Source organism: Tauraco erythrolophus, chromosome 25 (assembly GCF_009769465.1).
Source record: "Tauraco erythrolophus isolate bTauEry1 chromosome 25, bTauEry1.pri, whole genome shotgun sequence".
NCBI classification, from domain to species: Eukaryota; Metazoa; Chordata; class Aves; order Musophagiformes; family Musophagidae; genus Tauraco; species Tauraco erythrolophus.
Genome location: NC_141489.1, coordinates 482,375 through 496,488, shown reverse-complemented (window position 1 = coordinate 496,488; position 14,114 = coordinate 482,375). Strand labels below are relative to the sequence as shown.

Sequence of the window (14,114 nt, the reverse complement as noted above, 5' to 3'; positions counted from 1 at the left end):
GGGGTGTGTGTGTGTGTTTCTGTCCCCCGCAGAGGAGGGGCCGGGGGCGGGGGTCTCTGTCCCCGCAGCACCGGTGGCGGCTCCAGCGCGTCCCCACGAGGGGGCAGAGCTGCCCCACGCCCGGGCCTGCGGAGGGGCCCCCGGGCAGCCACCCCCTCCCCAGCCCGGGGGCACGGACGGGGAGAACCCCCCGCCCCGGGGCAGCAGCCGCGCCCCCCCCCCGCCGGCACCGGCGTTTCCTTTACGCGAGCGGAGCGGAGCCCCGGGCGCCGTGCGGGGCACAGAGAAGCCGCCCCGGGCGCCCGGGAAGCGCCGTGCCCCGATAACGGGGGGCGGGGGCTGCCCACGCGTGCCGGGCAGCGGCGGGGCCCGCGGCCCCGGTTCCCGGAGCGGGGCGGGCGGCGGATGCCGAATCGCACCTCGAGACGGCGTCGCTTCAGAGCCTTTATTCTGGAGAAAGTTGAAGCCTGTAGATACAGCAATACAATATACAAAAAAATAAAGTTTTGTACAGTATTGAGTGCTGCCCGGGGCTACACGTGGCCACGGGGGCAAGGAAGGGGCACAGCCCTCGTGCCCTCGGAGCACGTCCCAACTCCAAACTGCCTTCCAGTCCCCAGGGGCTGCCACGACCACGGCCACCACCTCCTACCCCAGCCCAGCTCAGGGGGCTGGTCCAGACCCCTCAGCATTCCCTCCCTTCCCCTGGGGGCCCTACTCCCTGCCCACAGGCTGTGATGCTGGGGGGGCTGCAGGGACACCCCATGGTCTCTTCTGGGCAGAAGCACCAGACGACGGGTCCACCCTGTGCCACAGCAGCATCGCTGGCACAGATGGTTGAGGGCTTCGTATCAGAGACCTGTACAGCCCCAGGCTGGTGCCCAGCAGGATGTTTCTCTGCTGTCACCCGTAGCCCTGCCCCAGCGAGCACAGCACACAACCCGCTTGTGCCACCCCACTGCGGGCACCCGCAGTCCCATTGACACCACGGGCTTCCAGCTGCAGGGGTGGGGGGAGGCAGCTCTCCCACCGCCTCCCCCTCCCATTCCTTACTCATCAGTGTCTGCACGCCCACCGCATGGACAGGGCCAGAGGGCTCCCCACCTTCTGGTAAATACAGAACCACGACCATCGGTCCGCACAGCTTCCAGCTCTCCTTGACCCCCCGAGCAAGGACAGGTGCCCTCTGCACCACCTGCGTCAGCATCGAGCGCTGGCCAAGAGCAAACTCCTCTCCCTGTGCACATCCTGCTCCCCTCAACTCTTGCCACCTCCTACCTTAACAGCAACAGCCAACCTCCAACAAACCTGCCCCATGAAGGCCCCGAGAAGCTGCAAACCTGCCCCACTGCCTAGGACAGCACAAGCCCTACCAGAGGGAATAGGGCCAGAACAGGCCATTCACTGCAGGTCACGTCAGATCCAGCAGCCTCCTGCATCCTGTCGGGGTCCAGTGGGTTTAACTCTGCCCAGCGAGGGAAGCGCAGCCCTGGTCCTGTCACGGGCCTGGCCATGGGGCATGCCACAGCCGGGGCAGCCTCTGCCGTTAAATCCAGGTCCCAAAACAGACCCAAGATGCAAATGCTGCACTCACAAGTGCACAGTGGTGTTGGGACACGTCACTGCCCTGCCCCACGGCAGCCTTTGCACTGCAGGGAAACCAGTCGTCCCAGCAGGAGCCCCGGGGCTGCTGGAGCTGGCCGGATCTCGGCACCCGCAGCAGGAAGCTGGTGGCAAACACAGGCAGCCACTGAAACTCCCTGCTCCCAGCAGAAGCATCGCCCGTGCAGGGCGGGAGCGCCTGTGCCCATCCACCTCAGCTCCGAGCCACTTGCTGGTCCTCCTGGCCAGGAGGTGCAGAGAGGAGAGCCCTCTGCAAGCACTGGGAGGGCTGCTGAGGACCCCCATGGCACGAGACAACCCGTGGGGTGGGGGCCAGGACTGGCCGATCTCCCGGCCGGCACCCGGAGGCGAATCCAGGCTCGTAAGATCCTCGAGGGCTGTCGGACTCCGGCGGGCCGGAGAGCAGCTGTCCACAGCGGGCAGCGCGACGGGGCTGCAGAAGCGTTTGTGAAAACTGAGGCTGCGATTGGAGGCTAATAGGCACTTGAATGAGCAAAACAATAATAAAAAACTGTTATGGAAGGAAAAAGGTTCATCCCCCCTCCCCCTAAAGAGATGAACGGCACCGCCCTGGAGAAGGGGGTGTTCGTTTGGGTCAAAGAAGGAATCGGTGGGAAGGACCTCGGCCTCCCGCTCCTCCCGAGGGAAGGCCCGGAGCAGCTGTGACCTCGGGGGGCGAGACCGGGGGAGCTCCGTGGAAGCGGGAAGCCCGAGCGCCAGGAGGGCCCCCGCGAGCGCCGGCAGAGCACCTCACATGGGTGAAGACGCACACTCCGGGGTCAGCTCCATGTCGAAGGTCAGCGACTCTGCAGGGAGACACAGCCGGAGGTTCCAGGGCCCGTGTGTGGCCACAGCCGGGACCCCCCGGGTGCCACGAGCCACCGGACTCACCCAACTGCCCTCCTGCGGTGGCCTCTGCTCCCTCGCTGCTGCTGCCAAACTGCATGAGCGAGTCCAGCGTGCGCGGGGACATGGGCAGGTCGATGGTGTTGCTGAAGGAGGTGCTGTCCGAGAGAAGAAGGGAAAAGCAGAGAAACCTCCGGAGTCAGGGCCTGGCCAGAGCTCTCCGACACCCCCTCTCCCGCCGGCGGGCCCCAGGGCACGGCACGGCTGGTCCCGAGAGCTCTCCAGAGGAGAGGGGCCCCGGGAGGGGAAGGACAGGCTGGCGGGGAGGGCAGCGAGCCAGAGCCCGGCTCAGCCCCCGCAGTCTCCTGCTCAGGCTGGGAGCCCCATGGCACCCAGGCAGCGGTGGGAGAGAAACCCCCGCTCCAGTGCCCGCCCCCCACTCACAGACACCCCCGGCAACACTTACGGAGTGACACAGATGAACTTGGTCTTCAGATACGGAGCAGCACCTGCGGAGGAGCGAGCAGCCTTGTCACCCGCTGCCGGAGGAGGAACCATGCTCTCCGTCCCCTCCGGAGCACAGACCTGCAGACGGTGCCCACCCTCCCCTTGCTGCCCGCACCCCACGGGGACCCCATCACTAGTCCCTCGCTGCGGCTATGCCCTCCGGGACTGGATCCCAGCTGGTGACGGCTCTTCCACCAGCACCGTTTGTCCCTGGAGCCACCCCGTGACACAGGAGCCGCGCTGGAACGCAGAAAGTCAACGACTACCTGAGTCAGTAGCTTCAGAGTGCTCCTGGCTCTCGGAGCGGCAGTACTTCCCAAACGCCTCCTCCTTGGGGATGTCTGGGTACAAGTACACCAGGGGGGACACCAGGATGTTGGTGGCATCCATGATTTTGTAGCCCATGATGATCTCCGCGAATGACATGTTGTTCAGCTGCTGCTTGGTGTAAGGCTCCACGGACTGGATCTGGGTCTTCCCTGTACAAGGAGACTTCTGAGATGGGGCAAGACACCCGCGTTCCTCGGACAAAGGCAAGGCTTTCCTCAAACACCACAGGAGCAGCACTGGCAACACCGGCCTTGGGCTGTGCTCAGCCTCACGAGACACCCAGAAGACCACAAGGCAGGATGGGGACCCACCAGGTGGCTTCAGTGCCACAGAAAACTGTGCCACACGGATGGAGCACCCAGGACGCACTGACAAAGGGCACCGGGGCTCAAAGACTTAACGTAGTGAGAGGGCCTTGTCAGGAGGACAAAGCTCTCACCAGGGGACACTGCCGCAGTCCAAGGCCCCTTGGGGCCAGGAAGGCTGGCTGAGCAAGGCACCGCGCCCGGCGTGGCACAGGGAGAGCAACGTACCACTGATGTCTTTCTCCACCCACGTGAAGGTGATGCCGCCTTCCTTGCTGCTCTCGCTGAAGCGCAGCAGGAAGGTTCCCGGCGGCTTGGTGCTGAGGATGGCTCGTTCCCGCTCCTTGCTGATGAACCCCATGATGTACCTGGGCGTCAGGAAGTGCGGAGAGCAAGGGTGGGTCAGGATACCGGGGCAGCTATTCCAGAAGGTGAACCCTGCCAGCTCTCTGCACAGTGTCAGGCAGCAGCAGGACCTGGCCCGGCCACTGACAGAGGCACCGACATTTTAGGGATTCACAGGTGGGTTTTCACTCTGAACCAGCCAACAGGGCCTGGTCAGAAAAAGCATCCTGGGAGAGCCCACCTGCACCTGGACAAGGCACCCCACCTCCATCAGGACAGGACTCATGGCAGCCCTCCCAGGGCCCAGCCCAACCACGGGTCTCCAGACCAACGCTGGCCAAGGCTCACCCTTCGTTCCACAGTGCCAGGATGTACTTTTTCACCAAGTCAATGATGTTGTCCAGCCAGACCCAGAAAGAGAAGCCTTTGCCAGCCATGTTCTCCTGAGGGAGAGGGCAGAGAGGCTGTGAGCACGGCTCAGAGGAAGGGAACAGCCAAGGGAAGGTGCTCGGGGAAGGGAGGGAGTTGTACCTTGCAGAACTTGGCCCAGGTGATCTGACAGCCGGAGTAATTCACACCTGGCCCTGGCAGAAAAGAACAGGAGCATCAACATTTGGATAGAGCTGTTCTTCCAAAGACACCATTTCCCAGGAGCAGCCCGAGGGACGGCCAGGACGGGCAGGACCCCACACCAGGTTACCTAGCAGCTTTTCTGCCAGCGTTGTCAGCTGCTCGATGCTGAGCCCACGCTTCGTGGTGGAGGAGAACTGCCAGCTCAGCACCTCTGCCACCTGGTCCCAGGTCCCGATGGGGGGCTTGGTGAAGAAGTTCACGTTCTGCACAAGAGAGAACACAACCCTAAGCAAGACATGGGGCAGAAGCAGGGCCTGGGTCTGCCCCAGCCTTGCTGCCCAGCCACAGCTTCCCTCTCCCCACCAGCAGCCCCCAGCACTGGGCCCTACCTTGGGGTTGTTGGTCAGCATGTTGTACCACAGGATGGATGCCCAGGCATTGGGCATCTGGCAGATGTTGGAGATGACCACCACAGGCAGAGAGTGGGTCTGCAAAGACAGGACGTGACCACAGGCTGAGCCCCCTCTGCAGCCCAGCCCACGGCAGCTGGAGACAGTAACCCACAGCTCACCTCCAGGTCGATCTTCAGCCCCTGGTGGTACACCTCTGTCTCGAAGGTGATGAGATGCAGCTCCTCAGTGACTATCAGTGAGGCCTGGAGTGGAAGAGGACAACGATAAGCATGCAGGAGGCACCTGCCCTTGGCCTGACACATGGCCATGGGGCACAACGCTGCTGCTTAGGTCTGGGTGCAGAGGGCTGGTCCGGCAGCTGCCAACGTGCCAGAGGCTGCCTGCGGACACCCCATCTCGGGGCACGGCTCCGCCTGCCCTCCTGGCTCAGGTGCTCAACAGGGAGCAGAGCTGCCAGCACAGGGCTCTCGCAGCCGGGGTCCCCCCAGCACTCACGTCGCAGTTGGCTCTGCCTCCGTTACCGCACCGCTGCTCCCGCAGGGTCTGCGGAGAGAAGGAACAGGCTGGAGCAGCGCCGCGACGGCACGCGGCCTCAGCAGCAGCAGCCCGAGAGCTCGCGGTACCTACCAGGTGCTTGAACTCTGCCGAGAGGCTGCCGTTGTTCGACTCCTCCATGTTCATGACCTTGGTGTTCGTCCCCAGGATGTTAAACTTCCGGGACCTTGGAAGAGGCAAGACAAGAGTGTGGCTGACGGGGCCCTCTCAGAGCGAATGTAGGGTAGGACGTTTGCCAGGATTAAAAGCAGAAGCAAGAGAAAAAAAACCACAACACCAAAACCAAAAGACATGGCACTTACCCTCGAAGTGCTGCAACATCCCCAGAATCCCTGGGAAAGGGGAGAGAGACACCCGGTCACAGCCACGGCCTTCCCACCCTGACGCAGACAAGCTGGTGCGTGGGGCTGGCTGCATCACAACGTCGAGTCCTGCAAGCCCCGTGGGCTGTCCCTCCACACGGGAACGAACCCCTGGGAGCCAGCAGCACCCTGCACCCTCCCCTTCTACTGGGAGTCACACTGGCCCTCGGCGCAGGGATGGAGCCCGGACCCAACGGCAGCAGGAACCAGTCCCACCCCAGTAACCGCACCCTGACTGCCAAGATCAGAGCACAGAACTCACTTGTCAATGCAGACTTTAATTTTCAGCTGATAGTTCAGCTCTGGGAACTTGACCAACAACCTGCAAAGAGTCAGCAGACGCAGAGCGTGAGCATCCTGCACACGCAAACGATTCCAGCTCAACACAGCACCTGGCACAGCTGCAGAACAGCTGTACGGGCAGCAGTGCCGCGTGCACCCCGCAGCACCACAGTTCACACCGCGCAGCTCACAGGGTTGTGGCATTACTCAGCTCCTCCGGTGCCCCCGAGCCCACCCGCACGCAGGTTGTGACATGTCAGCCCCGACACCCGTCCCCAGATCCGAGGAGGTGCTGGTGCTGCCCTGCGCAGGGCTCGTTTTGGCTGCTGACGCCCACACCAGGCAGACGTCTGCTCTGAACAAACACCCTCCACGCTGCTCTGTGCCCAGAAGCTGCCACGTGCCAAGAGGGCAATGGGGCACAGCCAGGAGATAGTGAAGAGGCTCCAGGCAGAGCCTGGCGTCGAACAGCCTCTCTCTGCAGAGGCTGGCAGGGAACACGGACCGGCTGAGAGGCAGCCGGCCAGGGATGTGCCGACACTTCCTGCCGCCCACCCGCGCAGTGGGATTACCAGAACCCCGGCTGCCTCCAGGAACACGGCAGAGCCGCAGCCAGCAGCCGCCATCTCTGCACCGAGTCACGCAGGCGGCGCTCCAGCAGGGCCAACCTGCTGGGATTCACTCCCTCCCAGCACCAGCATTCCCCAGGCAAGCTGGAGGCTGCATCCGCCCAACATCTCCTTCCGAGAGAGGTCCTGCTTTGCTCTCCCCCACGGAGCTCCTCTCCCTCGCCCACAGCGCAGCGGGATCGCAGGCACCAGCGACACCCACCTGACTTTGGTGGTGAACTGCACCCCAGTTTTGATGACGAGGGGCCGGTCGGGGTGCATGGGCATGCAGGGCTGCCTCTCCACGACGAAAGCGCTGCCGGGGAAAAGTGTAGTCAAACCTCAGGTGCGGCACGCTGCGAGCAGGGCATTGCCCACACCTCCCTCCCAGCCCTTGGCACCTCTTCATCAGGTTCCTGAACAGCTCCACGATCCGCTCCTCCAGCATGGGCCGGTGTTGGACAATTGGGTCACCCTTGTAGGACACTTTCTGCTGCAGTTCTTCCAGCTTCTTGATCTGCTGCCGGGTCTGTAGCTGTGATTCGGCAAGAGAGGTTATCCTAGGGGAGCAGGAAGAACCAGCGTTAGCCCTGGCTGCCGAGCCCTGTGCAGTCCCACTCCGCAGAGTTCTCCCGCTCCCTCGCTCGTGTGAGAGGATGCTCTCCGTACCAAACCAGCAAAGAACAGAATACATCTGTGGCTCCCAGCCCAGTGCGTGTTTTTAAGCCATCCATTACAAAAGAATCCTGCAGAGACGCACCAGGAACAGGAACCTCTCACACAGCCTTCAAACCCCACAGCCCTGGGGTGACCATTCCAGCATTAGTGCCCCCCTGGAGGATCGGGCTGACTGCTGGATCATGTTTTCCCGTGCGAGCATCAGAAGCCATTTTGCAAGGACGTTTCCAGAGGCAAAGAGCTTGTTTCCACTGCAGGTGTTTGAATGCCACCTCTCTAGGGACTGACGCAACCCCCAGCCAGCTCTTACCAGTTCTCGAGCCGGTCCAAGCAGATATTTGGTGGGCCACCAATGCAGGCGATCTGCTGCCGTCTCTTCCAGTCTGCCAATTCCTCATCCGCCAGCATCTTCTGCACATACTCCATGGCTGACAGCAGTCCAGCCAGCTCGCTCACAATACCCTGTCAAAAAAGAAAGCAGAACCTTCAGCCCCCTCTGACTTCCTCCAAGATCTTCAAGTTTCACATCCACAGACAAGAAAGAAGTCACCCAGGGCTGCGTTTCCAGCGCTGCTCTTGGTTCTGGCCGTGCACAAACACCAGACTTGCATCCCAGAATAAGGCCACCACGGCACCCCGAGGGGAGGCGGAGGGCCAGATGCACGACGTACCCTTCGCATTTGGTCCAGCGCCGTGAGCATCTGTTCCAGCTGCTGCATTTTTCTGCCGGGTCACCGACTGATTGTTTCCATTCAGATCCTGCATGTCTGTGCAGAGAGGTGAGAAAGCTTCAGCCGTGCCCATGGATTCCTCCTCCCCTCCAGAGCATCACGCAAACAAAAGCCTTCCACCTCGAAGGAGCGGGCGGCCCAGAACGCCTCCGGCAGTTAGGCAGGATCTCCCACAGCCTCTAAGCACCTTGCTGCTTTCCCCCTCGCACAGCAGCACTAGCTCCTGCACAGCCACTTCTCTGCTGCAGGGACAGCTCTGGTTCAGCTGCCCTGGAGGCAGGGGCAGAATGGAAAGATGAGGTTTCTCCAATTGCCATGCAAATGCCCTGAGCACAAGCCACCCTTCTTGCTTGGAGAGGAGGCACTGGGAGGGCTGGAACACGCCCTCCAGCAAGTTTCCTTGCAGGAACACACTTCAGTTTGCCAGACACTAATGAGCTTCCATTACCTCCCTGGCTTTTCAAAGTCTTGTAGTTAAAATCAAAGTCATCTTGGAGATTCTCCACCACTTTCATCTTCTGCTCCAGATCCTGCAAGGCAAGAGATGCGGATTTATTCAAAGCACTAAATCACCACGGTGGGGAAAGGAGAAGGTGCCCAGGCAGCACACATACCTGCACCCTCTTCCTCACATCCTGCAGATGCTGCTCCAGCATCTGCTGCTTTTCCGTCACTACAGCCGCTGTCGGATGTGTTGCCTGTCCCCCTTGCTGCAGAGGGGACAAGGAGGGCGTTAGAACAGGGTCACGACCCAGGGACGCTCCCCCCACGGCCTGAGGTTTGGCAGGAAGGGTCTTCCCTCACTAACAAAAGCCAGTGCAGCATTAGCTCCAGGGCTGCACAGCAAGGTGCGCAGCCCACGCAAGGGGCAAGAGGAACAACGGATGCACAAAGCTAAGAGCCACCCCAGGCAGAGAGCACCCAGGCTGCACCCAGGTGGGAAGCAGCTGCTGCCCCGGAGAGCAGAAGTTATCAGATGTCGCAGCTGGACCACCCCTCAGCACCAAGCAGCTATCGTGACTGAAGGAAGCCAGCGGGGAGCTTAGGACTGCAGCTTCCCTACAGCAGCGAGCACGGCGGAGCACTGCCGGGCAGGCAGCGGGACAGGACAGCCGAGCCACTGACCTGGGCTGCGGTGGCGGCCGTCTGAAGGAGCCGGGACTCTTCCCACAGGCAGCGAGCCACGATGCGGGCTATCTCCATCGGCTTCTCCAAGTACCTGCTCTGTAAAAGGTCCAACCGCCCAAGGTTAGCGGGCACAACGTACCTCCTGGGATCTCCGCATCCTTCCAGGCTCCGGCCACCAGCTGCGCCGAGGCAGCTGTCAGACTCCCACAGGCTCCCCCCATGCCCAAACCAGCACTTCCCGCCTCACCTGCAGGAACTGCTTGATGCGCCGCAGGTTGTGCTGGTACAGGACGTTGGATTCCTGCAGGAAGCGGCTGTACTGCTGGTCGATCTCTCCCAGCAGGTTGTGGAACACCAGCGTCGCGTGCGACTCCTTGCTGGCGGCGTACGCCCTGCGCGCAGGAGAGCAGTGCCCTGGGTGCCCGGCGCAGGGGCAAGGCAGCGTGGAGGGCAGCGCTGCTCTGCCCACACCCACCATGCCCTGTGCAATGCAACACCCCGGCCCCTCCCCGCCAGCGCAGGCCTGACGTGCTTCACACCGATAAACTGAGACCCCGGACTGCACCTGCACGGGTGGAGTGACGGAGAGGTTTGGGACTCGGGTTAAAGCCTGGCACGAACGGGCACCTCACCAGTGCCACATGCTCTCTGAAAGGGATCCAGGAACTGGTGCGCTGTGTCAGCCTCGTTGACAATAGAGGCCAATCTGAGTCAGCCCTGAATGGGACACCCATGGCAGGGGCGTTGGAACTGGATGATCTTTGAGATCCCTTCCAACCCAAACCATTCCATGATTCTGTAATTCTCCTGGTCCAGGGTCTGACACTGTGCAGAGAGTCCTCCTCCCCGTGGTGCCACACCAGCCTCAGGATGACCAGTCCTACCACCTCTAGAGCCCAGGCAGAGCCAGACCTGCTGCCTCCCAGGGTAGGTGTCCCGAGCCATGTCCCCACACTGGCATCTCACAAGGCCTTACCAGTCCTGGCTCTCAATCCACGGGGCCAGGAACTGCCGGAGCTCCATGGGAAAGCTGTCGCTGTAGAGCTGGTGGAGCTGCTCCAGATACCGCGTGTCAAGCTGCTGCAGCTGGTTCCACTGCGCCATTCTGGCCAGCTCCGGAGACCTGGGGGGAGGGAACAGACCCTGCTCAGAGCTGGCTCCCGGCTCCACGTGGCAGGACCAGCCACGACTGCTGCGCCCCTTTGGGGAGGGCTGATGGGGCCAGAACCGGTGACAGTTGGGGCACAGTGAGCACAGGGCACACTGCTCCAGGGCAAGGGCCAGGCAGTGCCCATCCCTCCGAGGGCAGCGCAGGACCAGGGCAGCTGCTGGCTGTGCGACTCTGGGCCCAGGATGCTGCAGAGCTCCAACACAGCCCGAGGATCGAGCCCAGACCCCGTATCCCTGCAGAGCCACTCAGGTGCCCAGGAGCTGGTTCCTCTTCAGCACTTCTTCCCTTCCCCGAGCCTGCAGCCAGTCCCAGTTTACTCCCATGGCTCAAGGAGCCCTGGGTCTGGCACCAGTGTGTACCTCCAGGCTGGGCTCTGGTGAGGCGAGAGCAGCCGCGGCTCTGGCCGGCAGCACTGGCACCACTGCTGTCACCCATGGGCGGGCCTGGGCCAGGGGAAGGCGCAACCGCTGACCAAAACATGGCTAGTGCAGGAATAACGGCATGGACACCTGGGGGAGGGCGAGGAAGGAACCAGCCTGGCTGTGAGGGGAAAAGCCCTTTCCACACCTGCTGGCACCCGTGCCCGGCACTCGGCTCCTGAGCCGCCGGCGGCACAGGATGCAGCCACGCAGCCTCGCCTGCTGCGGGGTGAGTGGCAAAGCAGCCCGAGTGCCGAAAAGCAAGGGCCAGGCAGCACCGCTCCATCCCGAGAAATCCAACCAAAGGTGAGCATGGAGGCGGCTCCGGTGCCAGCCTGGCCAGCCCCTGCCCTGCCCCAGTGAGCTTCCCAGGAAGAGCAGCAGCAGAGAGGTTTCGCTCCGGTCACAAAGCTGAATAAAGCCCAAGTTCCAACTCATTCTCTTTTCACCACATCATGACATCAGTCCGAAATCGCTCTGAGATCAGAAGAGCATTGCTCGCGCTGGCACGGGCACCCGGCAGCCGTTTGCACCAGACCAGACCACAGGAGCGCAGCGGGCAAGGCGCCAGCTGCCACGCTGAGCCGCCTCCACCCCAGCCCTGCGGAGGGTCTGGCAGCCCACAGACCCCCGGGCACAGGGCCGGGCACAGCCCCGGGCAGACGGGAAGGAAGCGTCGCTTCGCGCTGCTCCTCACCCGCAGGGTCAGACCCGGGCTCGGAGTTACGTCGCAGGCGGCTCCGGATGCCGTTGAACCCCGCAGGCCTGCGCTGAGCTGCACGGGAGCTCCCCGAGCACAGGGAACGCAGCTCCAGGCTCGGTTCCGGAGTTGAGCTTCCATCTGTCTGGCTTCAGCCCAGTGAACACGGAGCTTCCGCGCAGGAGAGCATGCTTCCCAAGTGCCTGCCTTCACCAAAGCCTTCTCGGAGAGAGAGGCATCAATTCCCAAAGCGTTCCTACCTTCTTTCCCAGGGGGGAGGGAGGGGTCTTGGGCATGTAGGTCACCAGCGACAGGTACAAGGCTTTACTTTAATCTGGTGCCAATGTCTTCCAGGTGCCCTCCGGCCAGGCAGCACGCATGCCCGCCTCTGCTCCGGGAAGCAGGGAAGGAGCTGCGGAGCTTACAGTAAGCGCGGAAGGCGGAGACTGCCAGGAAACAACAGAAACAGGGAAGGAGCAGTTCCCAAGTTAGCGACTCGTATTGATGGAAACCAAAGTAGCGCTAACGAGACGTGAGCCGCGCTCGGGAAGCGAAGGCACAGAGCTTGCTCGGCACCAGCAGGCACTGCCCCGAGAAAGCCGTTGGCTTTTCCCAAAGGTCGCTGCAGCGAGCGACACGCCAGCCGGAGCTGGGGACACCGGGCAGCTGGCACGGCCGATGCCACAGGAGCGGGGTGCAGGTGAGGGGGCTGGTCCTGGGCTCAGATGGGGGCACCGTGCTCCATCCCACCGCAGCAGGGGTGCAGGAGCCCACCTCAGCTCCTGCGGAGCAAACCGTTGCGGCGGGGCAGCCCCGAGCAGCCACAGCGAGGGAAATCACAGGATCGTGCCAGGAGGTGCAAAGGTCTGGGAATGAGCTGGCAGCAGGAGGGGTGCTGGGAGGCAGAGCAGCACCCGGCAAGCAGGGCTTCACGCGGCGAGGAGGCAGATGGAGGAAGGCCACGTCACCCCTCCAGATGGGATTTATTCCCCTCCAGCAAACCAGGCTGCTGTGCCCTGGGCTGGAAGCAGGCAAAGACACAACGACCAGACGCAGACCCATGGAGAGAGCAGCTGCTCCACACCAGAGCCAGGCGGGCATTCCTTAGGCAGGGCAGGAATTCATGAAGCCTTAGCAGCAAGTAAGGCTTCCCTGGGCACACAGCAGCACCAGGCAGGAGTTCTGAACCTCACCTGGGGCACAGAGCTGGGTCCTTGCACAGACTTCCAGCAGCACAAGAGATGCCCACGGGCACCCTGCCACTGCCAGCAGCCCCCACCTGCCCAGGAGGGGCTGCCCAGCACAGAGAACCGGGTTCCATCAGCACCTTCTCCCAGACTGGCTCATGTATCAGATCACCACACCTGATGCTTTCAGCATCACTGTATGTCATGCTCTTCTGATGCTTGCTGCACCTGACTTCCCCATTTTTCTGGATACTTTTTGCAAGAAGAGAAAGGGGGAACATCCTGTCGTGGACCGAGACACAGGGAGAACACAGACACTGGCACTGACATGGAGTTAAAGAGGTCTTTAGAACTTCACAGCACCAAATAGTCCCCGAGATGGGAGCAACATCCCCAGGACACTAACCTTGACCAACACCCTCTGGTGCAATCCTCAGAGAAGAGCACGTGAAACAAGCCTGTTTCCAACGGAGCAAGAAGCAAAAGGGAAGAGGAGAGAGACCCTGGCCCGTGCAGGAGCCTGTTACCAACAGACGCTCCTTCAGCCTCGGAGTAAGACCTGGCTGGATGTGGCGGGGCCACTGAAACCCCAGAGCTTTTGGCTCCGCACTGGGCACTGCATCGCAGCCCCCATCCTGCAGCAGGTTCAGCTCTTTGCCGGCTGTTTGTCTGGCTGCAGCAGCGCGGGGAGCGCTCCCCCCACGCAGGCGGCTGCGGTGCGCTCACTCCGCACCATGCGGTGCTCCTGGGGGGGAAACCCCTCTGCACACATGGGTCAGGCAACAGCTGGAAACCTCTGAGCCACCAGAGTCCCCTGCCTGCCAGTGAGCTCAGCCACCTCATTTCCTATTGCACCACCCCAATGGCACCCCCACACCAGGGGCCGCTTCACCAGCCTGCCCGGAAACAGCACCCGCTGCCCCGGCCCGTCCTCCGCCAGTGCGGTGCCCTCAGCCCCGAGCCGGGAGCCGCTGCTGCGGCACCACCGTCCCGCGGGAGCTGGCCTCCCGGCAGACCCCAGCACGGAGCAGCTAATGGATGAACTTTCCCTTATCAGGCTGCCGCAGCTGGACCAGATCCCGCTTCACCGAGCCCTGGATTCAAGCAGACTCCAAGAGAGGCACGACCCGGCTGTTTCAGGGCAGCACTGGAGCCCCGTCTGCAGATCATCGCAAGGCCAAAGGCAAAGCCCGCAGGTTGACACGCGGCATTTGGATGGGAATCGGCCGCTTCTCACTGCCACCGACAGCTGCAGGACAAGCCACCGTGGCAGCCTGGGCTCCTGCTCGAGCACGAGATCCTCCCCGCTGCGGCGCATGCTCCGCCGCCGCAGGAAACCGCTGCCCCACCG

At 62.5% G+C, this 14,114-nt stretch overlaps 1 protein-coding gene across 1 annotated transcript; it reads right to left on the bottom strand.

Moving 5' to 3' along the window:
* Window positions 1–784: 784 nt before the first annotated feature.
* On the bottom strand, window positions 785–10,399 carry STAT3 (signal transducer and activator of transcription 3). The gene is given in 24 exon segments (XM_086626705.1): window positions 785–2,429; window positions 2,515–2,627; window positions 2,936–2,978; window positions 3,243–3,455; window positions 3,840–3,979; window positions 4,305–4,399; window positions 4,488–4,540; window positions 4,657–4,792; window positions 4,919–5,017; window positions 5,101–5,184; window positions 5,438–5,485; window positions 5,570–5,663; window positions 5,800–5,829; window positions 6,122–6,181; window positions 6,973–7,065; window positions 7,151–7,309; window positions 7,738–7,889; window positions 8,099–8,149; window positions 8,151–8,194; window positions 8,607–8,688; window positions 8,773–8,868; window positions 9,284–9,382; window positions 9,534–9,678; window positions 10,263–10,399. Coding segments are annotated over 24 exon segments (2,313 nt in total). The 5' UTR covers window positions 10,391–10,399; the 3' UTR covers window positions 785–2,373.
* Window positions 10,400–14,114: the final 3,715 nt, after the last annotated feature.